Source organism: Halichoerus grypus, chromosome 6, assembly GCF_964656455.1.
Source record: "Halichoerus grypus chromosome 6, mHalGry1.hap1.1, whole genome shotgun sequence".
Taxonomy (NCBI): domain Eukaryota; kingdom Metazoa; phylum Chordata; class Mammalia; order Carnivora; family Phocidae; genus Halichoerus; species Halichoerus grypus.
The window spans coordinates 88976270-89002675 of NC_135717.1; the positions used below are offsets into that span (position 1 = coordinate 88976270).

At 34.5% G+C, this 26406-nt stretch overlaps 1 protein-coding gene and 1 non-coding gene across 5 annotated transcripts in view; one reads left to right on the forward strand and one right to left on the reverse strand.

The window, feature by feature from the left end:
• Positions 1-26406, forward strand: part of ATF7IP (activating transcription factor 7 interacting protein) — a 132840-nt gene that overhangs the window by 6578 nt on the left and 99856 nt on the right. For 2 of the 4 annotated variants that reach the window (XM_078075635.1, XM_078075636.1), the window contains exon 1: positions 10750-10895. The exons of 1 other annotated variant lie outside the window; for it this stretch is intronic. In XM_078075635.1, the coding sequence (XP_077931761.1) occupies positions 10879-10895 (17 nt within the window). In that variant the 5' untranslated portion in view covers positions 10750-10878. Of the gene's footprint in view, positions 1-10749; positions 10896-19201; positions 19327-26406 lie in introns of those variants that run through there. One more of the 4 variants, XM_078075641.1, reaches the window with a different exon arrangement.
• On the reverse strand, positions 25369-25490 carry LOC118535434 (small nucleolar RNA SNORA40). Its single transcript, XR_004917171.1, has one exon. It is a non-coding gene; the product is annotated as a small nucleolar RNA SNORA40 (small nucleolar RNA).

Sequence of the window (26406 nt, forward strand, 5' to 3'; positions counted from 1 at the left end):
ATGTATCTGCCCTGTTACCCTTATTAGATTAAGTGATTTAAAAGGAAGAAGTAGTGAAACATACGGAAGAGGAAAGAGACTATCTTTGAAATTTTCTCTTATTTCCTATTAGGTGTTAAATGTCAGGAGCTAATTGGATTAGAATAAAGGCTGAACTGCTCTGTGAGACTATTACCATGGTTTAAGGATGATAAATGTTTATTTCTCTCCTGTAACAATACAGAAAAAGACTGTTTAGGGTTTAAGGTGGCTTTGACTTAACATATGGTTCCAGGTTGAACATGGCTACTCCCTAGTTTAACCAACCAGGGGCAAGAGAGAAAGGGCAATGGGAGTATACACCTCATTCTTTTGAGAACATGATCTGGAAATGGCACGTATCACTTTGACTCATGTTTTATGGGTGAGAACTTAGTCATTGGAACATACTTAGTTGGGAAAGGAAGGCTTGGGTTAATGTAGTATCTAGGTGGGCAACCCTGTGCTCACCTAAGGAATTTTATAAACCAAAAGAAATGGGTGTTAGGGAACAACTAGCCCTTTCTGCTATAAAAGTAAGCTGGAGAAGTAGTCTCTCAAAGTAATTCATAATTTGATATTGAAAACTAGTTTTTTGTTTTAAGAGTTATAGTTAAAATTCTATGTCTTCCTTGGTTTCTTCTTTTTTTTTGAGAGAGAGAGAGAGAACAGGGGAGAGGCAGAGGGCAAGGGAGAGCAAGAATCCTAAGCAGGCTCCCTGCCCAGTGTGGAGCCCAATGTGGGGCCTGATCTCATGACACTGAGATCATGACCTGAGCTAAAATCAAGAGTCAGACGCTTAACTGACTGAGCCACCCATGCACCCCTCTATATCTTCCTTTGAAGTGGAATTTTGAGAGCTTTGTATTCATGATTTGTGGTTGAGATTCTAGTTATTATATTTACCTTATTTGGTGGAATACTTCCCCTTTCTGCTTGACTTTGCAAACATATTAAAGTCATGTTTAGCTTTGCAAGATTGGAATTTTAATTTAATATTAAAATTTCACTGTAATATTTTTGTTATTTATTCAGTTTAATGTTTTTAAACTTTGCCAGTTAACTTGCTTATTTTAAAAGGATGAAAGATTGTGGGTAAGGACTGTGGGTAATGACAATTGTGAATGACAATTGTTTGAACTACTTGTTTTAATCTCAAAGTTGAGTTTATATTTAAAAAATTTTTTTTATTTTTAAGTAATTTCTACACCCAACTTGGGGCTCAAACTCATGACCCAGAGATCAAGAGTTGCATTCTCCACTGACTGAGCCAGCCAGGGGCCCTGAAGTTAAGTTTTTATCATCTTTTCCAGATCCTATTTTTTTTTGTAACTATATATGTGAAATATACATATTGAAGATAGAAAATGTGATTTTTGAGGACCTTGTAATGTACACAGGTAAAAAGATCGTGGTTGTAAATTCTTTGCATATAGGTAAAACTTACTTGATTAATAAGTAATTAAAAGCAGCTTTCTATGTAAGTAAAAAAATAGTATTCATGTAAGGCACAGAAAGTGAAACTGTAATGGGGGAGATCAAGGAAATCTTAGGGGAATTGTATTTTAAGGGATGAATTAGAAGGATATTCTCAGTAAAGGAAATAAATAGGGTGTTCAGAGTATCAGAAATGAGAAAGCAGGTAATGTGTTAGGAGAACTCTGAATAGCTCCCTGGTATATGACAGACATAAGACCCTTGATTTTTGTAAGAGTCAGTGCTGCCATGGTGCCTACATAATATAACTAATAAAGGATGTTGTTATTCTTAGCTGGAAGTTACCTAATTTTTTTTTTTTTTAACAGTCTGGTTTACTTCCTATCTCACTTAAAGGCATTTATTCCTTTCTATTTCTATGTTTATAATTGTGTAGTGCTTCATAAGCTTTCTGCAGTTAGGAATTATATCTTATTGATGTGTCTGGCAAATGTCACATTTTAAAGAAAAACCCCATCTAATTTGGAATGATAAGGCCACTATTAAAAGTATAAGATTGCTTTCCACATTGCCTTCCTTAATATTCAATAAATATTTGCTTATTGAAAGACTAGAACCCTTTTGTTTTAGGTGGAGGTGCAAGAAAGGGAAGTAAGATATGTTAGTTGCTTTTTTTCATTTAACTCATGATTATCCACAGATGTCAGACTTTTTTTCTAAATAATTAAATACGTAATTTACTTAAGCACCCACTGGATAAATTGTCAAAAGATTTGACAGGCACTTCGCATATGAAAAATTACAAATTGTGAGTCCAGTTTTAGAAAAAAACTCTTCCATTCGTTCATTAAAAAATAGAAGAAAACAAGGAAACACCATTGCTGATTACCTATTATTAAGTTTCTAAGATATAACTCTGCAGGACATAATGTATGCAACTTAATAAGGTTTTGATGAAAAGATGGAATGACATAATTATTTTGTGTTTTAAGTTTGTGTAATTCTTTCCTTTCCCACCAAACTTAAGTGATTTAAAAGTTGGAAGATAGCAAAAATGAAGAAAGAAAAACGCAGAGAATTTTCCTGAAATCAGTAATCTGGTGACCTGGAAAGAGTAGTAATTTTATATTGGGATCAGGGCATTTAGAATCTCCCAGTTGTATTAATATAAAATGGTGGTACCACCTACCTGGTAGGGTGGTTGTGAGGGTTAAATGAAATGAGATATAAAAAATGGTTAGCAATTTTTCTTGGCACATTTTTCTTCTCTGTCTTCAGTCAATTGATGAATCAATTAGTCAGGCATGACTATTTAAGAGGCAGGTAGGTGCAGCTGTAGAGAGCCCTTTAATGCAGGAGATTTATAGAAGATGACAATTCTTGATTACTGGAGCTAGAATTAAAAAGTTTAAAAAGTAATTTAGAAAAGTAGTTTTATGATACCACTCACTAGTAGGGCAAAATAAACATTTAAAGAAGTAGTGTATTTGCAAAGGTGAAGGAGTCTAGATTTAGGACTGTTTTATTTTAGAAGGTGTTTAACAAAAGCCCTGTGAAGTTACAAAATTTACTAAGTTTACCGTAAGCTTCTTCATGGTAAAGAAGCAGCCATTTTCTCACATAAATTATTTATCTTCAAAGTTTGTCAGTTTTTTTCAGATAATCACTATTGCCAAAGTTAGAGATGAAATCATTTATTCTGGGGATTAGATCCACATATGCTTTTTTTTTTCCCCCCCAGTGTGCAAAGTGCTCCCTCCCCCTTTATTTACTTTACAGGTATGGAACTTGCTGGACATGCTCACTCAAAGTTGAGGCAAAACAAAGTGTCAGTTTTCTTCCATAACCATTCCTGTGGCCAGTCTCCTGCCCCTTAAGACACAGATTTGACCACATAAATTTGTTTAATGATCTTATTCTTTATTTTTTTCTTTTTTTGATACTTTATTTACACAGGTCTAACGAGAAGTTGTTTAATACCAAAAGACTTCCTTATTGTCTGGTTAGCAAAACTACATACATTTGACAAGAGGTTTAAGAGTTAACTTCTGTCTAGACGTTTTGTGAAGTGTAATAATTTATTTATCTGCTTGATTACAAGATCAGGAACCAAGAGCCGTCTAATTCATCTCAATGAGTTTTCATCTGCAGTACTTAAAACTAGGGTCTTATGGTTCTGAGATTTCCATATTTGTCAATATCATTGTCAGTTGGGAAGTGATATTCTTTCTTCCTATTAAACCTGGGAATCTATAAATTAAAGAAGACCTACTAAATTAGGTTCTGGGAGGACTTACTAGGAATCATTTCTACATTTGAAGTGCAGTCATTTCTACATTTGAGGAGCAGTCCTTTTTCCCTGTCATACCTAATTATAAGCTTTCTCTTTTTAAATGTCACATTTCTCTTGTAGTCATGGTTACCAATTTGATTTATCCAGTTTTATCCTGATGGGAAGGAAAACATTCTTATTGGAACTATGTAAACTGCTTTATAAAAAAGTAAAAAGATTCAGTTTAGATAAGGCCAATCAATATATTCAGTATTTTTCTACAGAATTGCTCTTTAATTGTTCTGGTGGCTTCTTATAACCCATATTAAGATCTTTCACAGGTTATTTTTTCCCCTGGAATTCTGAGGATATTGGATCAAGATATTATTTAAATTATTAATTATACAAAGTATATTTTAAATTGAAGGTTAAAGAAGATTAAGAAGAGTTTTCCCTATATAACCATTAAAAATATTACCCATAGTTAAGTCCGTTCATTTAGTCCTAGGTAATTCTTGTTTTACTCAATTAGGGTTAAGTAATCTACTTACACAAAGTTGTCTGCACTGGACCAACAGAATCATAGAAATCCTGACCCATTCTCTCGGTATAGTTATGACAGATGTTGATTCATGAAGGTAATGTCAACTTTATACCAGGAGGCCTGTATCCTGGAGTCTTTTCTACATAATAGTAATAGTTAAGATGATTTGGTATGGTCCTTTACCTAAGGATCTTTTGATGTTTATTTAGTAGACAAACCTCCCTCAGGTACAGTGGCAGCAAGGATCTTGACTCATTTTTGTTTGAGTTTCATTGCTACAGTTGGCCTAGTTGCCCTCTACATGTGGACACTGCTGTGATCAGAATTATATTTACCATGTAGGGAATTCCTTTATTCTTTGTGTAGCACCTTTGTTTTCCATGTATCATGTCTTATTGGTTTATTCTGTCATTAGGGGAAGGAGACCCTATTGTCTAGTAACTTTTTGAGAAAGAGTAAATGGGAAGTATATTCTTTGAAACCAGGAGTGTGTGAACATTGTCACTATATTTTTAGATACTTGATTGATAATTTGGCTAGGTATAGAAATCTAGGTTGGAAAATATTTTTCTTCAGAATTTTAAAGGCACTGTTTCATTATCTTTTTGCTTCTATTACTGCTGAGAAATCGGAAGCCATTCTTATTTCTGATTTTCCCCTCACTGGAAGTGTTAATCTGTTAATAGTCTTTAGTGTTTTGCAGTTTCACTGTAATTCTTTGATGTGGATCTGTTTATCATTGTTTGCTGGCATTCATCAGGCCCTTTCAGTTTGCCAACTCTTGTTTTTCAGTCTTGGAACTTTTTCTTAAATGATTTCATTGGTGATACCTTTCTTCTGCCATTCTGTCATCCAATGTGAATTATTGGAGGGGTACTCCACTTTTCTTAGATTTTATTTCCCTCTTACTTACAACTTTGTATTTTTGTTCAATTGGATTTCTTCAACTTTATCATCCAGTTCTTCTACTGAGTTCTGCATTTTTTCTATCATGTTCATCATTTCTACTTTTTGGTCCTTGCCTGTAGTATTCTACTTTTTTTTTTTTTTTTTTAAGTAAACTCTATGCCCAATGTGGGTCTAGAACTCATGACCCTGAGATCAGGTTTCATCCTTTACTGACTGAGCCAGCCAGGTGCTGCTAATATTCTGTTCTTTTTTTTAAAGATTTTATTTATTTATTTGACAGAGAGAGAGAGAGACAGCGAGAGAGGGAACACAAGCAGGGGGAGTGGGAGAGGGAGAAGTAGGCTTCCTGCAGAGCAGGGAGCCCGATGCAGGGCTCGATACCAGGACCCTGGGATCATGACCTGAGCCGAAGGCAGATGCTTAACGACTGATCCACCCAGGCACCCCAACTAATATTCTATTCTTGACACATGACTGCAACATCTTTTCTTATCTGTGGATATTAATTTTTTTGAAGTTTTTTTTTTTGCATAGTTTTTGTGTTTTTTTGTTTTTGTTTTGGCTTGTTTTTGGTGTCTATCTTCCATGTTAGACTTTAATCAGGTGCCTTTTTCTTCCTTGCCTGACTATATTATATGTTGTGGAAGATTAAAAAGTTGATTAGAGGGGCACCTAGGTGGCTCAGTTAAGCGTCTGACTCTTGATTTCAGCTCAGGTCGTGATCTCAAGGTCATGAGATTGAGCCCCACATGGGGGTCTGCGCTGGGTGTGGGGCCTGCTTAAGATTCTTTCCCTCTCCCCCTGACCCCAGAACACCCTCACCCCCCCAGCTTGTGCACATTCTCTCTCTCTTAAAAAATTTTTTTTAAAAAAGTTGATTAGAGGGATGCCTGGGTGGCTCAGTTGGTTAAGCATCTGCCTTCAGCTCAGGTCATGATCCTGCGATCAAGTCCCGCATTGGGCTTCTTGCTCAGTGGGGAGCCTGCTTCTCCCTCTGCCTGCCTCTCCCCCTGCTTGTGCATGTGTGTGAGCGTGCTCTCTCTGACAAATAAATAAAATCTTTTAAAAATTTTGAAAAAAAGAGTTGATTAGAATATCTACATTTGTCAGCTTTTAACTTCTCTTTGGTTTATCTGGGTGGGCAGTTTTTTGAGAGCTCCCAAGACCTTAAGATCTTGGGTCTTGTGCTTTTTAGATACCCCCAGAGAATAGTTTTCCATTATCTTGAGCAAAGTTTATTGAGTGACAGTACAAAGCTCCCAAAGAGGGAGGGGATCAGAGAGCGTTGCTCTAGTTTTCCATTTTCATACATGGGGAATAAAGATCTGATTGCCAGCATTTTGGAAGATTAATGGAAGAAGACGACTAGGGGTCTCTGCAGTAAGCACTCAATCTGTCTCTTTTTGGTATGCTACTCTGATTTTTAACTGTGGATGTTGTCTTCATATTTTTGCTAGGATTGGGGAGAGGAGGTATTCAGTGGAATGTGGTGAGGATATCTAGTGTATCTTATTGATTCACAAAATGCTTTCACTAGTATTCCCTTTTTTAGTTACACCATCCTACTATTTGCTCCCTTCACCTCAGTTGGCCTAGTTCTTTTAGTTGCTATGTCTTTTGAAGTTGCTGTCATGTAATTTAAATTGGTACTTGTCCCCAGTGAAGCATGGAATATGATATTTGGGGAACTGCTAAATTAGTTACCAATGGTTCTGCTTATTTTCCAGCTCCCAAAATCTTTTAGCTCTTTTCTCTTTTACTTTTCTCCTTATTCTTTAGGATTTATGCTTTCAAAATTACTAAGTTTTAGTGGGATTTGAGGGAGTGAGATTAGGTGTTTTCATTTCATTATCTTAACATCCTTTTAATGTTGGTTTTCTTTGTATGTATAAGGTTGGTAATAATATGTAACTAAAGTGTATTAACTAAATAAAAGTATTTACTTTCTGTAATACAGTGAAACCTTTTATTTAGGTTCCATGGAATTTTTAATATTTTGTATATGCAAAGTATTTTAATAGTATGATATATGTGTATAAAAGGTTATAGTAGTTGATTATAGTTAATTCTCTTCCAATTCTCATTGTCACTTGCGCGACCCCTAGCAAATGGTTACATTCTCTGCTCATAAAACTTTGAAATTGTAACACTCTTATTTTACAGGATCATTGTAAGACTAAAATGAAAAAAATATGTGAAAAGTGCTAGTTTATATTTAGGAAGAGCTAAAACATTGGAAAATCATGGAAATGTTTACGTGACATTAGAAATAGCTTCCAAATGTGTTTGCTTTTACAAATAAACAGTGATTCAGTTTATTAAGACTGATCCTATCTAAAATAAGTTTCTTATATGATATATAATCAAACAATATTCTTTCTTAGTAAAATTTAAGAATTTAAAAGTAAATAATATGCTTACATTCCATAATTTTTTATAGACACTTTTTAGAGTTCAGCTCTTCTAAGCACATAGTAGTTTCTGGGTATTGCCTGTAAAAACTCTCTAAAAGCGGAAAAATGCTCTACAAAAGGTATTTTTTCCATCTTGGATTTTAAAGATTTTATTTATTTTAGAGAGAGAGAGTGAGAGATGGAGAGCATGAGCAGGGGGAGGGGCGGAGGGAGAGGCAGAGAATCTCAAGCAGACTCTGAGCTGAGCATGGGAGCCCTATGCGGGGCTCGATCCCACAACCCTGAGATCATGACCTAAGCCCAAACCAAGAGCAAGACACTTAACTGACTGAGCCACCCAGGTGTCCCTACACCCTGGGTTTTAAAGTACAGAGGCTTTTTAGACCAAGGCTAAAAACTTAGTTAAGTCATTAGTTGACAACTTTTTCCTAGAAAGTAAGAGTTGAAATCCTGAAAATGAAGGTTCTTAATGATGTAGAATTTTCTGAGATTTTTTGTGGTAGAAATGAAAACACTGGGAATTAATTTCAACTCACCATCTATTGAGCAAATACTGTGTTTTGCACTATGGAAGTGAATGGAAAATGAATTAAGACGTGATTTCTGTCCTTGGGGACTCATATATAAAGATAGAAGTAATGAAATATGGTAAGTATAATGATGGTATGCACAAAAGATCTTGAGAGTGAAATTATACCTGGCTTGGGGGATGGGTATAATAAAGGGAAAAGAGAGTAAGGAAAAGATTGTTTACTGATGAGATAATTTAGGTTGAGTCCTAAATAGGATTTATCTGTTGAACTAGGATTGTTTCTTTGGGATAGAGAGTGAAACATGTTGGCAGTGGCACCAGTTACCTGAATAACAGCCTAACCATTTTCCTTTTCTAAACCATTTTCATGATGTGTAGAAACAGAACCAGTGTGGGAAGGGATGGGTGAAGGAAGCTCTATGGGCCCAGACTGAGTGTAGTCTAGCATGTATTTCAGCTCCTAGTACTTTTGTGAAGTTATTTAATCTTTGAGCCTGTTTCCTTCACTCATGAATTGGAGGTAATACCTACCTTGTAGGATTACTGTGAGAATTAATTGAAGTAATGCATGTAAAACTTACCTGAAGGCTTGATCTATATTAATATATCTCCCTACTACTTTGTCTTCTAAGTGCCGTATGTAAAGTAGATAATCAGTATAGTTACTGTTTTATGTCTTTGCCTTGGGATGTTAGAGAAAATCTAGTAAATTGGTAGTAAAATGATTGTAGTGGCTGGGGGTAATTGGTACAATGAGGGAATGTATGTCTTTTACTTTGATATCTAAAGTGGGTGAAAAGTAGTTCTTATAGCCAATAGTAGTAGCCAGCAACTTAGCTTGCTCAGGAAAACTTAGACTGAGAAAAAAGTAGTTAGGATTTACATTGGGCAGGTATTTGGCAAGGCAGGGGAGGCTTAGGGTGAGGAGAATGGGACAAGGTACATTTGAAGGTGTGTTACATAATTTAAATTTTTGTAGAACAGACATCCAAAAGAATCTACTATCTGAATATCGGAAGCTGCTCACTTGGCAGCTTTAAAAGTTTTGGTTATTTGTCTCCCCAATAACCTTAGTCCCATTTCAGTGCTACAATAATGTCTATCTTGTTTGAATCTTTTCCAGTTTACCGACCTCTTGCTTTTAAGGAATAAATTTGAGTGACCCTCAGAGAGTGTTATTTTTTTGAAGAATTAATGTGGTTTGGTTAAGTGTAACTTTTTTTTTTATCTAGTGTAGTACTTGAATAGTCTTTACATACATTATATTATCCAGTTTGCCCCTTGGAGAATAAGTAAGGATCTTTTAAAAAGCTGAGTTAGTTAATTAATTGAATTTAAATTAAAAAAAAAAAAAAGCTGAGTTATTTTTGTTTCATTTTAAAATTTTTATTATGGAAAAATTTAAATGTATACAGAAATAATCAACTCCATGTGCCCATCACTCAGCTTGAACAGTTATCAACTTATGGGGCCAATCTCCTTTTGGCTATACCCCTCCCATCTCCCTATACTCTTAACGAATTTTAGTAAATATCTACATTGTGTGGTGGATAGACACGAGATCACATAGGGCAGCTAGATTTTAGGAAGGTAAACCAAGGAAAAGAGAAGGAAAAGGTGGATTTCCTAGATGATTATGAGGTATCAAGCAAACAGGTTTTTTCTGTGCGCTTGTCCTTGTCTTCTCTTGATGGGTGGGTTACTGCCACGGACAGATTTGTTGGGATCTCTCTCAAATTTGTTTTGTTAATATACCCACTTTTAGACTGAATTTTACTCTGTTGTTCTCCCTATTTGCTTTTTTTCCCCCAGGGGTGTCTACATTCTTTATTTTTATTTGTTTTTCGCTCACGTTAAAATGTTGGGAGGTCTGTGGCAGGGCATGAAATTTAATTTGCCTTGGGACCAAACCACTCACCTAGAGATGTCTTTGTGGCCATCTGGACTATGAAAGAGAAGAAATTGTTTTTAGCTTTATGGCAGATTACTCAAAATAAGCTTTGTTGCCATCATAGCTCTAATGACTCTAGTCTCTTCCCCACAGTTATTTAAATTATTGTCAAGATTCAAAAATTTGACTGCAAGCTTTAACCATTTTGCTAGATTTTAGTACTTTGGGGCTTAGACTCTGTGGGGAAAAAGATCTTTAATTAGCCTTCTATAAATGGAAATTGACTATCAGGATTTAAATAACTTAATTTTCCAGAAATTATAAAAATTGGCACTCTTTTCATGATAAAAGTACTATAAAAGGCAAAAAAAAAAAAAAGGGCCTTGAGCAGACTTTTTTTTTTCTGGACTGAAATGGAGGCTTTCTTTCAAGCGAATTCCCTGGTGTTTGCTGTGTGTGATTTGGCTCTATCTCTGTAACTGCTAATATGTGGCATGGACTTTAGGCTGTCTGGGATCTGGATGTGCCCAAAGTCTGTATTGCAAGTCCGGATTCACAGGCATTGTGTTACAAAACTGGCTTGCTGCCTTCTCTGGTTTCTGTGTCCTAAGCAGCTGCATTGTTTGTTGCAGTATATGCATTAGCTGTTGTCTGTGTTCAGTTTCCTGCAGACTGACAAAGTGGGAGGGGCTTTGTTTGATACATAGCTGAGTTTTCACTGTGTGAGTTCTTGAGTGCACGTTGCAGCCATCTTAATTACACTTTAGTGCAACTGAGACAGTGCAGCTGTCTCAAAATGGCTGCTGACCTAGTCTTTGTAGCTGCTTAGGCAGCAACTATGCCAGTGAGGAGACTTGGCACATGCACCAGGACCAGAGGTAAGAACCAATTACTCTTTATCTTTGAACATTTTAATTAAAAAAAATATTTGAATTCTACTGAGTTTACATAGCAAGGTTAACTTAGAGCTTGCTTGCTAAGAAGTTGAAGTGTTTGCTTTAAGCTTCTTTTATGGAAAGAGTACATAGGATGGTGAGGTCAAAGGTTAAATTCCTGTAATTTCTCCCCATCTTATGTTCTGTCATTGCCAGAGCATTTGATCACTACAATAGTGTTTTCTGGTCCTAATTAACTTAATATTCTTTTTGTGTTGGATATTTTAGTTTGCTTGATATTTTTTAGTATAAATTAAAAACAGTACATGTACTGAATAGATTTTTTTTTTTTTTTTTTGGGAAAGAAGCCATAAATAAGCCTTGTTTTGCATGAAAAGAGATTTTTCTGTTTGTGTGTGTGTGTGTGTGTGTGTGTGTGTGTGTGTGTGTGTGTTTTGGAGCTGTTGTTTGGTAGCTTTCTGGGAAGAATGTTAATTCTCTGAATATAAGTCGTAGTTAGAGAAAGAAAAAAATTTTTTAACACTGTTATTTTTTTGTAGTGGGTTCTAATTCTTTCTCGTTATGCTGCCTCCTCTTGGCCATTCAGTTCTTTCACATTTTTAAGGGTGTTAACTTTCTATTCTAATTATTTTTTTCTTAAATTGTCATTCAGATTCAGATTTTGAATTTAGAAACAAGTTCACATCTAGGTCTGGATACCCCTTTTCTTTCTAGCTAATGAATTTTAATGTAACAGAGCTGAAATAAATATTCAAGTTGTTTTGATTAATTGATATTGTTGATGTCCACTTTAGTCTTAGTTTAAACCTGTGGTATACTTAAAAATAATGTAATTCAATGATTTTGTAAATTTAGTTTCACAATTTTCAAAAAGCTTTCTTAACATTCTTCTGAAGTTGAAACACTTACTGAGATATGGTAAGTCCATAGTGACCCAGAGAGTTAGGAGAATGAAATTCTTATTCACATAGTATTTCAGATAGCAGAAAGTTTAAGCTCTAATGTTTAAATTGTGGTATTTACTAAAATTTTTTAATAAATGGTATAGTACATTTCTACAGTTTTGTTAAGAGTATTATGAATATATCCCTGACTAATATGACATAGAACAGTAAGTCTGAACTTTAGAAAACAGCAACTTTTGCACATTAAATTCTTATGAAGGACCCCTGTATTTAAAAGGGATACGTATGGTATTTTATTGTTTTGTATTTACTTTATAATTTAAAGTATTACATTTACTTAATATAAGCTTACTTAATAAAATGAGAACAATTAGGCTGTTATGATGAAAACAAAAGTTTGAAACCAGATCATATATCACAATTATAATCTTGTATTAGTGTCAGGATCTAGGTTGCTTAGTTGTAGAACTTCAGGTGGTAAGGGACTGTAGAATTCATTTTGACAGGTATTCTAGAATGTGAATTCTTTATGTTCTTTTTTAATTTCATGAAGTTAGAGTATAAGATCTATAGTTACACGATTTAACAGTTATTTGAAATTGCTGCCTTGCCACAAAATTGCATTTATATTTGTTCTAATTTTTTTTAACAAAATAATTTTTTTCTTAACTTAATCATTGGTCATTTATTCAGTGGCTTCACATGTATTTGGGATCACTAGTTCAGTTTCATCAACAGCTTTAGCATGTTTATTTCTCTTTCATTAGCTTACTACTTTGTGAAGTTGTTAGGACTCTTTTTATGCGATATAATGGATTCTAATAACCTGAACATTACTTTATATAAATCCAATAATACGAGCTTGCCCCCAAAAGAGAAGAACAAGTTCAGTGTTGTGTGAGAGAGAGATTTTATCCATTGTGCCTTTCAGTAAGGTTTTGCCTTAGAGTGAGTATGACATAGGAAGTGAACGTGCTGTGCCCTTAATCATTATTATTTTCATGCTTCTCATAGTAATTAGCTTACTGTATTCAAATATTTCATACAGTGTAAGCCAGCTACTCAGTTTGTTCTTTATTGCTAGAGAAAAATTGGCTAGGTTGAAATTATTGAACCAATTTATGTTGATCTTCAGAGTAAGACCTTGGGGAAATTTTAATGATCCATTCTTTTTGTCTTCTGTTGTGGATTATAAAATTTACCTTCACCCTCTACAAGGTGACTCTATTGATTTTACTTATACACGGGGAAACACCAACAATGTGGTTACTCGGGATATTATTGCTAATTCTTTCAGTGCCATGTTGTATTTTTGCAACTATAAGCATAAACTGCACCTCAGTGGGATTATTACTTTTGGGACTGGTGACAGTTTTCAAATTGTCCATGCTGAATTTCAGGTTAGCTATTAGGCTGAGTAATTGAAGGCATGATAAATCTGGGAGCTGGATAATTAAGGTTTAATGTTATTATTTTGTCACTTTTTGTGCTCCCTATTTGTTTATCCTTTCTCCTGAGCCATTTCATTAAGCATAAGCCTTTAAGGAAAATGTTGAGATAGTGAAAGAAATTGACTAAGAGTTTAAACCTAAATTTGAGTTGTTTTTACTACTTTCTTCTTATATTGGTCATCTCATTCCATTTTCTGACTCTTGTTTCCTCATCTGTAAAATGGGAAAAAATTCCTATCTATATGGCGAAGATATACTGAGAATAATGTTTCTGAAGAGTACCATGAAATATTCTGCATGCTGATTTTCCAGTAATAATTTGAATGCTTTTCAGTTTTTTTTGTTTCTCAGATGTCGTGTACTTTATCAAATGTGATTGGATTAGGGAATGTGGTATATTTAAACAGTATGGGAAATTTCTTATATAACTCATGCTCAGAAGCAAGTACTGACTTGATAGTAGTACATCCATATCCACTTGGTAATATGTAGTATTCATGTTTGTACTACTGATCCCATTCTGTTACATAGATTAGCCACCTTTTGCTGTATGTGGATATGGTAGATATGTTTATTAAGTAAAGCCAATATAGAATGTTGGTATTACAGAATTAAGGGAGTAAATGGGAGAAATGTTTCAATTCTAGTCTGACTGAGTCCTCCAAATATACAGTGAGAAAATAATTTCTCTAAAGAGAAGACTTGAATTCAGGGCCTAGAGTTTTCTGTGTTTCAGTACAAATGAGAATCTTAAGAACAGTAGTTTTCTTTCAGTAGCCACAAATTGGCAGCCAACAGACTATATTCTTTAGCCACTGGTCTATGACTCTGGTTGTTAGAGCTAAATTGTTCCTTTTAAATCCCTCTTCTACTTGACAGATTGTTGGCAGCCTTTTATATTTAGAATATAGCTTCTAACCTAGAAGAAAGTAAGCATAAGTAAAGTCTAGCCTACTTTACTTGGTAGGAGAGACTGCACGTGTAAAGACCATTTATTTAGAAGATATGGCGCCTTTGCTAATCTTCAGCTTTGTCCTGATTTCTCTATATTAGAGTACTATGGTGCTGATTGAAGGAGATTCAGTGACATCAGCAAAAAGTGACAATAGAATGAAAGTGAAGAGATTAAAGAAATAGTAATTAGAAACACGAATACCTTGAGGTCTTTTAATGTGATAATAGGTTCTCTTTTCTTTAAATGTTATGACAGCATTAAAGATACCACTGTTTATCATATTGATGTTTTTAATGATGATATTGCATAAGAAAAAGTTAAAATATATTCAAGATACACAGTTTACCAACAGGTAAATGAAATACATTTTATAAAAGATTTGTGTCTAAATTGGTTGAGTTGAGAAGTCTTAGCACTAAAAATGAGAAAGTTGCTAGTAGAAAGTTTTCTTAACTTTACTAGACTAATTTTAGAGACCATTATAAACTTATTTTTCTTAAAAGTTTGCTTTTGTTTACATAACATTCACTGTCTTAACTATGTTGAGACTACTTTGATGATGCAGGAAAACATGGTAGTTTATGATCATGATGTGATGTGATTTTCCACATTTTCCAGAGTGAAAGCCAGCTTCTTAGCATTCATGTAATACCATGACATTGCTAACTCCAGGGAAATGTTACTCTTTTTTGGAAAATGGCTTTAAGTTAGAGGAAACTTCAGTGGAAATTGAAAAAGCGTTTAACTTGCACAGGAAACACTGACTCTCCTGTTTTCCAAACTCGTCACACTCCCAAAAGAGAGTGATTTGGGAGAAAGCTTAAAGTCTGTTCAAATAAGGGATTTTTTTTTTTTTTTAATTGCTCAAGTTAGAACTTTCACAGAATTCTCTATTAGTAATTTGTAGCAGTCTGTTCTTAGTCATTAATGTGTGAATATGGAAACGATGAAAAAAGTGCTTATTGACTCAGTGAATCCTTTGAGTTTAATGTAAAAGGAGTTTAACACCATATCTGAGGAGTTGCTTCTCCACCTGCCTAAGGACTTCTGCCTTTCTTATAGTAAACCAGGTGCTACTACCCAGGAGAGTTGTATGACCTGTTGCTTTTCTTTGCTGACATGGAAGTATCATGGCATGCATTGTGGAAACTATTAGTATAGAAGTCAGGAAATGATTATTTTTGTCTCGTACTGCTATTAAGTAATTGTATAGTTTTGAGTAAATTACTTAAGCTCTTAATGCCATTCTGCAACCATTAAAAGAGAGAGGTGGTTGGATTTGGGAGAAGACAAACTTTGGAATCAGTCAAGGTGAACTCATTTTCTTTCACTGACTAGTTAGACATTTATATGAGAAATGTATATATCATGCTGAAAGTATAATGCCTATCGTAAGTAAGTGCTCAGTAAGTCTAGGCATTATTTTTTATGGGAAGAATCTAGTTGCTTATTTTCAGACTTTAGTTTTCTTTAAAATGGGGATAAAGTCTACCATACAGAGTTGATAATTGGGATTTAAATGAGCATAGTATATATAAAGCATTTAATGCAGTGTGGGACACAAATTAAGTATTAGTAAATATTGGTTGCTTTTTCCTCACAAGTTTCCCTCTGGCACAAATTTTTTTTCTGTTTTTTTTTTTTTTTTCAATCATTATGGTATTGGGGAGAATTCTGGGCTACTTGGATACTTTAGAAAAGGATCTTTAGGGTGAGGGGTTGTTAGGGGTCTGGCTGATTTATAGTAAAAATGCCAGAAAGCAAGGTGCTTTAATCTCAAAGTGAAGACTTTAAAGAGCTTGAAGGGGACACAGTAAGAATTCTTCCTGGTGCTAAGGCAGTATGATAGAGTGAGAACAAAAATGGATTGTGAATTGATCAATTGATTCAACAATTTTAGCAAACATTTATTATGTACCTGTTATTTGCCAGGCACTGTTTTTTTTTTTTTTTTTTTAAAGATTTTATTTATTTATTTGACAGAGAGAGAGACAGCGAGAGAGGGAACACAAGCAGGGGGAGTGGGAGAGGGAGAAGCAGGCTTCCCGCGGAGCAGGGAGCCTGATGTGGGGCTCTATCCCAGGACCCTGGGATCATGACCTGAGCCGAAGGCAGACGCTTAACGACTGAGCCATCCAGGCGCCCCTGCCAGGCACTGTTTTAGTGTCTGGCATACAAGATCCCTGCCCTCGAGGAGTTTACACTGGGGCAGGGGAAACAGGAGGATAGATACTAAATATGAGAAGGTTAAATTACCCAAGGGATTGAGAATCCTGGCTAGGTGAACACTTACCAAAATGTGGTCTGTGGATCAGTTTCAAGGTCAGTTCAGATTAGTTTGTCTGTTTATTCCTGGTCTTCCATGAGATAAGAACTGAAATTAAGAGGGTCTAGAAATTTTTATATCAATCCAATAAAGTAACTTTATGTCAGTTGGGTCAAATAATAAAAATAATTGACGCATACACATTTTATATGCTTTCACTTTATTTCACTTTCCAAGTAATTCTTTTTCGTTGAATTTACAAAAGTGTTGATCTTTGATGGATTAGAGATAAAACATTGGCTCTTTACCATTATTTGCAAAGCATTGAGCTAGATTAATAACATTGTTGGCACTTCAGTAAACAGGTTATAGAGAATTTAAGCTTCTTATGATTAATTCACTGTCAGGTGATTGTTTTACTTATTCAGCTTAACAGATAGTTATATACATTATATTTTATGATGGATTAAATGATTTTAGGTCCTTTGATTTTCAAGTACTTTTATTCAAAGAGCTGGCTACATAAAGTAGGAAGAGAGAGGGTGGACACAGCTAACAAAATTAAAACCGGAAGGAATACAATACTTGGATGATTTCCAACTCTGAGATGTTATGATCAATAGCCAAATATTACTTAAACAGTGTACACTATGTGGAATGACACCATATTATATATATTTGTTTCTTTCCTCCTTTTGCTGCTGGTGGAGTACAGATTCTGAAAAGAATATATAGTTGTTTGAGGAAATCCATTATTGCTTATCAAAGAAAACCGAGGTAACACTTAGGATTATGCACACATTAGAAGTCTACTAATTACTGTTGATGTGTGATAACTTTATTTTTCCTCTAATTTAGAGCCCCATTGTCTTTATTGTGTAATAGGGGTAGTTTAAGACTGATGTTTTAGAACAGCTGAAAATACAGGTGCCCTAGGTGGCTTAGTTGGTTAAGCATCTTCCTTCAGCTTAGGTCCTGATTCTGGTGGCTTGGGTTCAAGCCCCGCATTGGGCTCCCTGCTCAGCGGGGAGCCTGCTTCTCCCTCTCTCTCTGCAGCTGCCCCTGCTTGTGCGCTCTCTCTCTCTCATAAAATAAGTTAAAAATCTTAAAAAAAAAAAAAAAAACACAGCAGAAAATAAGATTAAAAAATAAGGAACAGGGGCACCTGAGTGGCTCAGTCGGTTGGGGGTCCAACTCTTGATCTTGGCTCAGGTCTTGATCTTGGGGTTGTGAATTCGAGCCTCGCGTTGGGCTCCATGCTGGATGGGGAGCCTACTTTAAAAATAAGGAACATATTTTGGATAACCCCTGGTTAGCATATTAAGTACTTTTCATTTTATTGCCATAAAATATGTGGCACTAAACTAGTTTCTAGGCTATTTGAAAATGAAATTTAGTATAGTTAGACTCACTAAAATAAATGGAAAAATAGAAGTGAAGAGATAGAATTATGTATTAGGTGATAAAGTAATTGAAAAAAATTTAAACAAAGGACTTCATAGACAGTGACTCAACTCTTAGATCTAGCCAATTAAAACAGCACAAGAATGATTTAGGTTAAATGAGAATGTGCCACTGACAAAATACGTTCTTGTGTAGATATTTGTAACTTAACGTGAGCTTTTTGAAAAGTTTAGTAATATTAACTAGTGGTAAATATGTTGAATTACTTAATCATTGTACTAATGTTACTTGAATATGCATTAAGTCTTATTTGGTGACACATAAAGCCGTGTGGTTCTAAGAGCAAATCTATTTAATGATCATTTACTATTTAAATGATTAACAAAGTTTGAAAGGTGGCTGTACAGTCGAATGAGGACAGCTTTTGGCTAATGTGAATTATAATTTATATTTTTAATGATTGTTAAAAATAGTAGTTACTGGATTTATGTAATATATTGGTCTATGTCACAGAAAACTAAGGCTTTTGAATATCTCTGGGTGTTAAACATATTTTTGGTGTGGTGAGGGTAAAATGTCAGTTACATAAGAATTATAAATTGATTTTGTCTTATTACCTGGATTTGAATCATTGGTAAATAGATAACTAGATATATTCTAAAACCAGTCGGTGCCTGTTGGGGAACGAATGGGGGAGGGTTTACTCAGCAGTATTTTCCTTTAGTTTGGTCATGAAATGAGGACTGCTTTATGTAAATTGTTCTTACTGGTGCCAGCTAGCTGTAACTGCAGTCTGGCTGTGCTAGGGCAGCAAATAATATGTGTCATGGATTTTCTGTTTGGAATGTATAAGAATTCAGCCTTTAGGACTGAAAGGACAGAGTTGATGCTTTAGAATAAGAGTACTGAGACCTCCACAACTGACAATATGTGGAATAATGAGAAGCTATAAGCCTTTGAAGCTTTTAGTTTTGTTTTTATAGATTTATGCCTATTGATACTATTGGGTAATATGTGGGAGGTACTTAACTGCACACAGTTGCTGCAGTCCTAATAGTTGGCAGAATAGAAAGCAGTACAAAAGAATTCTGATTCTAGGCATCTTCACTTGCAACAGTCCTTTGGAAGATGTACTTTGTGTGTTCTGTGAGCTTCATTGGCATACTGGCTGACGTTTTTTGGCTTTTGTGGTTATTGGGTTGTTTGCTGCACAAACTACACAACAGATGTGAATCACTGTTTGCAAGGAATTTTAATATGTAGCCAATCTACTGTATTCCTGTTTTTTTATGAATATGAACCAAGCAAGGAATTTAGGCTCAAGAAGGCTGTTCTAGAAGTCTGCATTAGCTTTTACTGTTTATACAAATGAACTAAGTTGCAGTGGTTTACAGAAGAGGAAGTCCTTTCCACAATATCAAGCTACCCACAGGTAAGAGATTCAGGTCCTTTTTTTTGTGACCACCCCCACCACCCACCCCCCGACCCCTCAGGCCTTATATCTGTCTCTCACCTTTGGAAGGTTTTTTGTTTGTTTTTAATTTTAGTCATACCAGGATTGGTAGATTGTTTAATGTAAATTTTCAGGAGATTGTGAATACCATATTTGGATTTTTTCTTTTAAAAAATGATTTTTTTAAACAATTTTCCTCAGGTTTATATTGAAATGAACTAACAGTGGGCTTCATATATGAACATTACTCATGCATGCAATATGTTCATATTACATAGAAATCAGTTTTAGACCTCTTTTCATTATAGTCCTGTTACTGTGTTTTCAGTTGTAGTGACACCAACTGGTACATACAGAGAAATGACGTTTTGTAACCTTACTAAACTATAAAGTTTTAGAGTAAATGTACCACTTTGAGTTCATCATCAAAATCTGACTGCTTCTGTTTTCACAAATGGTTCACTGACATATGTTAGATAATGTATATTTATACATATAACATGGTCAAGTTTTCCAGTTCCACCCTTATGCTTCCATTTCCACATATTTAAACTTATCACCGTCTTAACAAAGTGAAATTAAGTCTAAAACTAAAATGAATATTAGAAATTTTAATATTTTATTAAGTTAGGTGAAGGTGACAGAGGCATTTGTTATATTATTTTTTTTTTGGTATGCTTGAAAAATTGCATACAGAAAACCATTATCTCATTGAAATAAAAAGTATATAATATAAAGAATATATAACCATACTATAAAGATATAAAGATTTATGTTTATACAGAAGTGCAGATATGTGCGTCTGCTAATTATCAGTATGGCCAGTGATAAAATATATTACTGATTGATATAATTTTGGGGGATGAGTGTGAGTAGGTGACAAAGCAAAGGGTGATAGTGAGGCTAGCTTTGAGAAATAGAGGAGGAAGAAAGGTATTAGGCAGTTCTTTGGTCTTCACTTCCTTTTCTAGAAGTTGAACAGCAGGATCTTTCTGCAACTTTGAAGTGTTAGTTTTAGATGGGACTTTCAATTCTCTAGACTCTGAAAGGCCATTGGTCATTTATTACTACATGGTTGGGTACTTAAAAGCTAGAGGCCAGCTAGATTGAGCATGATAGAAGCCACACTCATGTTTCAGGGGTACAAACTGTTTCCTCTTGCCTTTTGAAAATGTTGCTTAGGCTTTTGAAAATTATTGTTCTAATATATGTTTTGTTGAAGTATAAAAATTTATATGTTTGTGGATGTTTCATTTGAGTAAGCAACTTCACTAGGATTAGAGAAATGTTGGTACTAGAAAGATACCAATTTTTATTAATTTACTAAAGGTTGGATTGGGAGAAAGGCATGCTTCTCTTAGTGTGGAGAACACATATATCTAAAACAATTGGGAAGTTTTCACACTTATCTAGAGCAATAATTGTTAGGGAGAATGTTAGATCGGGAAGATAGTTGAGACATACTGAGGGGGTTTTATTAATAGGTAAAGAGGCAAGGAGTTAGACCAAAATAGCATTCAATAAATATTCAAATGGGGGTCATAGCAAAGCAAGAGGAGGGAAAGTTGCACAGAGGAGTTTTTGTATAGACACAAATAAACCTAAAGGGAATCATGTAAGACAAAGATAAATGTCTTGAGGATAAAGATGTATAGTTTTTGAGACTGTTTAAGTTGAGTATGAATGATCCAAAAATCTGAGGGATAAATTTTGAGTTTTCAGTTTTTGTGTTCCTCTTAGGCAACAAAATTTATTAGCAAGCAATGTCAAATAACAAAATCTTGAAAGTGGAATAGACCTAGGTGGTCAAGTAGTTGTAACATCACACTTTCTACAGGAGCCTACTGTTTATTATTCCTGACAGATAATTATCTAGTTTCTGCTTCAACATTTCTAATGACAGAGATCTCTAATTTCATAAGGCAATTAATTCCTTTTTTTGTTGGATATCTGAACAAATCAGTATTTGTTGATTTTTAGGAGAAATTGGCCTTTCATTGTTTCTGTTTCTGTACTCGTCTGTCTGTCTGCCTGCCTGTTTTTCTATCTGTATCTGTTATACACACATAATAGATCTGCACTACTTAAAGAAAGCCATTAAAATTCCTGTGTTTTCTAGGCTAAATATCCTCCATTTTCCCAACTATTTCTCATATAACACGTTGTTCTAGGTCATTCTTTAGCCTGGTCATCCTGTTTGTCCTACTGTTTCTTTAAGAGTCCCTCTTTATCTGGGCCACTCAGAACTAAATGTAATACTAAAAAACGTCTCCCTTTCCTTAGACTGTGTGCTTCTGTTCTGAAGCTTAACTTTGTGTTGACATTTCTGGCAGCCACCTAGCACTGTTGAACTTTATTGAGTTTGCAATAAGTTCAAATCCCTCAGTATTTTTCACACATACCATTGGTAACCTTAAATATACTTGAATATTTGAACCAAGTGTATTGCTTTATATTTGTAGTTATGTCTTTAGTATTTCTAATATTGTTTATTATGCTTTTTTTTCAGTTTTCCTTGATGTATTTTCCACTTTTTAATAGTTTTTTTTTTTTTCAAAGAACTGGCTATTGGTTTTATTGTTGCTTGCTGTTTTATTGAGTTTTCCCTCATAATTTTTGCTTTTATTATAATTCCTTGCTTTGGGTTTGTACTTTTCCTCCTTTACTAGCATTTTTGAGTTTGTGGGTTTTTTTATTAATATGTGCAGCTTAAGGCTATCACTTTTCCTCAGAGTTATTATTTCACCACTGATTTCTTCCTTAATCCAAAATACATATTTTTTTAATTTATAAGGCAATCCTTTTCCTCTTATTTCATTGTTGCTCATCTAACTTTGTTATCTTATGGCCAGAGGATGTGGTTTTGTGTGATTTTTTTTGTTTGTTTTTTTGTCTTTGAATTTATTTCCTTGTTACCACATATGTGGTCAATATTTATGTTGGATGTGTTCATGAAAAATGCATATTCTGGGTTTGTTGGATATACGGTTCTATTTTTCTATTAAGAAATACATGCATTGTTTATATTACTTTCATTTTCTTCATCTGTAGATTTTATAATGAGGTATGTTTATCTTTTGTGGATTTATTAGTTTCTTCCTGAAATTTTTAAACCTGTTTTGTTTTATGTGATTTGAAGTGTTGTAATTTTATCTATAGGAAATATGTTTTTTTTGTCCAGTAACTTGATCTTCAATTTGAATTGTTTTTAATATACATTACTTACCCTCTTTTGGTTAACATTTGCTTAGTGTATCTTTTTTTTTTTTTTTTTAAGATTTTATTTATTTATTCATTTGACAGAAAGAGAGCACAAGCAGGGGGAGCAGTGGAGGGAGAGGGAGAAGCAGATTCTCTGCTGAGCAGGGAGCCCAATGCGGGACTCGATCCCAGGACCCTGAGATCAGGACCTGAGCTAAAGGCAGTCGCTTAACCAACTGAGCCACCCACGTGTCCCTAGTGTATCATTTTCTATCCTTTAAAATTTTTAACCTTTCTATGCTATTTTGTTATAAGGTGTGTCTCTTGTTTATAATGCATATCTGATATTTTTGTCACTTTACCCAGTTTGAAACCTGGTAAGTTATTTTTAGACTGACAGTTTTCTTTATTTTTGCCCCACATTTCACAGCCCCTAAGTTGGCTATCTCCCATCATACAATTATCTGAGATTTTAATTCCAGACTATTTATTTTAAAGATGATGGATCCTCAACAGCCAGCCCATGAGTTCTACTTGTTTTTTGGAGCATTGATGTTTCCTTTTGGAGCATTATCTGAGTTCCCTAATTTGAATTCCTCCCCCATTTCTTAGGGTCTTTTGATGTCTTGAATCTGTACTGTATTTTTATGTAATTGTTTTAGCAAGGGTCCATATCCTCAGTCTTTGCTCAGAAATAATATCTTTATTTTTTCGTCCTGTTGATTGCTAGTTTTTCTGGCAATAGAATTCTAGGCTAAAAATAACTTTTCCCTTGAACTTTGAGGATATTGTTGTTTATTTTAGCATTCAGTATTGCTGATGACAAGTCTGATGTCGGTTTAATTCTTATTCCTTTGTAGTTAAGTGATCTTTTACTCTAAGTTATTAATATTTCCTCATACTGGTTTTCTGAAGTCTTAACACAATATGTCTAGGTGTTAGGGTTTTTTTTTGTTTTTGGCTTGTTTTAATTTAGTCTGTTTTGGTATAATTAGCAGGCCTGTTCTATGGAAAACATATATATATATTTTTAATTTTAACTCTGTGAATTGTTTCTTTTATTTTCTTTCCTTCTTAGTTCTTTTTTCTAAAACTCATCTTCAGTGAAAGTTGTTGCTTCTGTGTATGTTCCCCATCAATTAGCTTTTCTGTTTTTCCTTTGTGTAATATTTTAAGAGGACATCTGGTCTTGATTACCTATGTCTTACTTCAGCTGTGTCCATGCAGCTCTTGTTTTGAATTTCTAAGGTTTCAGATTGATTTCTTTTCATATCTGCTTGTTCTTGTGGGTACAATACCTTTTCAGAATATTTAATATACTATTTTAAAATGTTTTCTGTTCATTTTACTAAGTAGTTCTTTTGTTTGAGGGGTTTGGCATCTATTTGTGATTATACTCATTTTTGTATTCGAGATTTCCTGTTTTACTCTGGGTTGATGCTGACTGAAATGATTGTGAGGGGGTGGGAAGTGGTACTTGTACTTGCTGCTCATGGGAAATGCTGGCAATTTAGCTTTTGGATTGTAACTTCCCTTCTCTGTCTCTTCTGGAGTTTAGTGTCTGGGTGGGTCAACTAATTACATTTATAAATGTCATTGCTGCTCTGGCTTATTATTAGCATGGAAGAGATTGGGGAAAGTGGAATGAGTTTAAGATACAAATTACGTGACTGTGTCTTCATTGTGAAAATTCAAACTGGCACATCTAAGTGAAACTTGGTATTTATATTCCTTTGTCTAGTTAGGCATTTATCCTTCCAGACTTTAAAATACCACTTGTGTGCCTATATTAATGTTTAGAAATATATTATTTGTGTGTGTGTGTTTTAATACAATGACATAAAACCTGGAAACAATTTATTGACTACTTAGGCATCTAAGTACTTTCTATTTTATTATCCCATTTAACCCCTTTAACATTTTTATGAGGAGAGGCATTGTTAGAATTTTAGTTTCATAGTTGAGGATACTGAGGCAAAGAAGGAATATATTACTGAACAGGTAACTTAGCTAGGAAATGATAGTACCAGTATTCAAAAAGGTATGTCTGGCTCCAGATTTTGTGTTCAAGTGTTAAGAATTCTGCAGCTCCTTTGTTGTACACTTTATATTCATGCCCATGAAAGAAACCTACTGCATTCTTAACTTTTTAGTGTTCTTTAGTGAGGATTCTTCACAGTATTTCTTAAAAGCTATTATCTTAGTGATGGATGTTATATTTCTTTGTAGTTTTTTAATTTAAGGTCGACAAATTGTTATTTAAGGAATTTCACATGTGACTCCTACCACTGTCAATCACCCTAGTTCCTCCGAAGTCAGAATCATAATCTTCAAAATAGCCCAAGGACTTTTGTTCAATCCACAGTTGTCACTGTCAGTCAGTCCACAGTTTTGTTTTGTTTGGTTTGGTTTGGTTGGGCTTCTTTGATTTCCACTTGAATATGGACATACTTCAAAAATTCCCCACTTGTAATTTTTTGGATCCAATTTCTTTAAGCCATGTTTAGGATCTGCATAGTTCTCAATTTCAGACACCCTCGAACATGACTAAGTTCAAATCCTATTCACCTCTAAATTATCACACCCTAGAGTTGTACAGATTGTTGGGATATGCCAATACTTTTAAGTCCAGACATTGTGCTCTCAATTGAAAAGCCTAAAGACAGAAAACATCTTTGTTTCAAGTCAACATTAAAATTAGAATACTAATTCAGTATAGCTGAGATTTCCCTTATATGCTGTGCTTTTAGTAATTCTGTAGTCCTGGAGCCAACCTTCATGTTTATGAATGCTCTCATCACTTTAATCTTTTTTAGGTATCATATTCCTTCTTATCTGTATCAAAACTCATACTTGAACAGTGAGTTCTGGATTACAAAAAAAGATTTATTTTTCCCACTTGTCTAGGTCTTTGTGCACAAACTAAACAAAAACAATTTGTATTTTTGCTATTTTGGTGCAGCAGTAGGAATCCTGATATGTTCCTTTTAAAAAAAGTTAGTGTATCTTTTTTTAAAAAAACTTTTTATTTTTATTTTTTAGAGAAGAGGGTAGTGGCAGAGGGAGAGGGAGAGAGAGAAATTTAAGCAGAGAGAAGTTTAAGCAGGCTCCACACCCAGTGCAGAGGCCGATGAGGAGCTTGATCTCACAACCCTGAGATCATGACCTGAGCTAAAATCAGAGTTGGACGCTTAACTGACTGAGCTACCAGGTGCCCCAGTATGTTAGTATATCTTAAGATATCTCAATGTCTTTGGTGTGTCAAAATGGTGCATAGTTTTTGCCTGTTTGTTTTTAAAAATGGTTATGATAGTGATGTCTTTTACCATCTGTGTGTGAGACTACTCACTGCTGTATATTATTGCTAACTGTAAATAGTTGCCAGATATGTAAAAATGTATCTTCTTTTTGTTTAGTCTTTCTGTGATTATTAGTGAAGTTGAACATCTTATGTTTGTTGTTTTATGATTCCCTATTTATGATTTTTAATTTTTATTTTGAATTGTTTATCCTTTTTATTCATTAATAGGTGTTCTTTTTTATTCTGGATACTAATTCCATATCACTATGTTTTTTAGTTTTCAAGTATTTCTTTTTTTTTTTAATTTTTTTATTACTTATTTATTTATTTATTTGACAGAGATAAAGAGCACAAGTAGGCAGAGTGGCAGGCAGAGGGAGAGGGAGAAGCAGGCTCCTTACTGAGCAAGGAGCCTGGTGTGGGACTCGATACCAGGACCCTGGGATCATGACCCGAGCCGAAGGCAGATGCTTAACCGACTGAGCCACCCAGGTGTCCCTCAAGTATTTCTCAAAATTTGTGGTTACTTGTAGTGCTTTCTGCGCCTTTGAAATTTT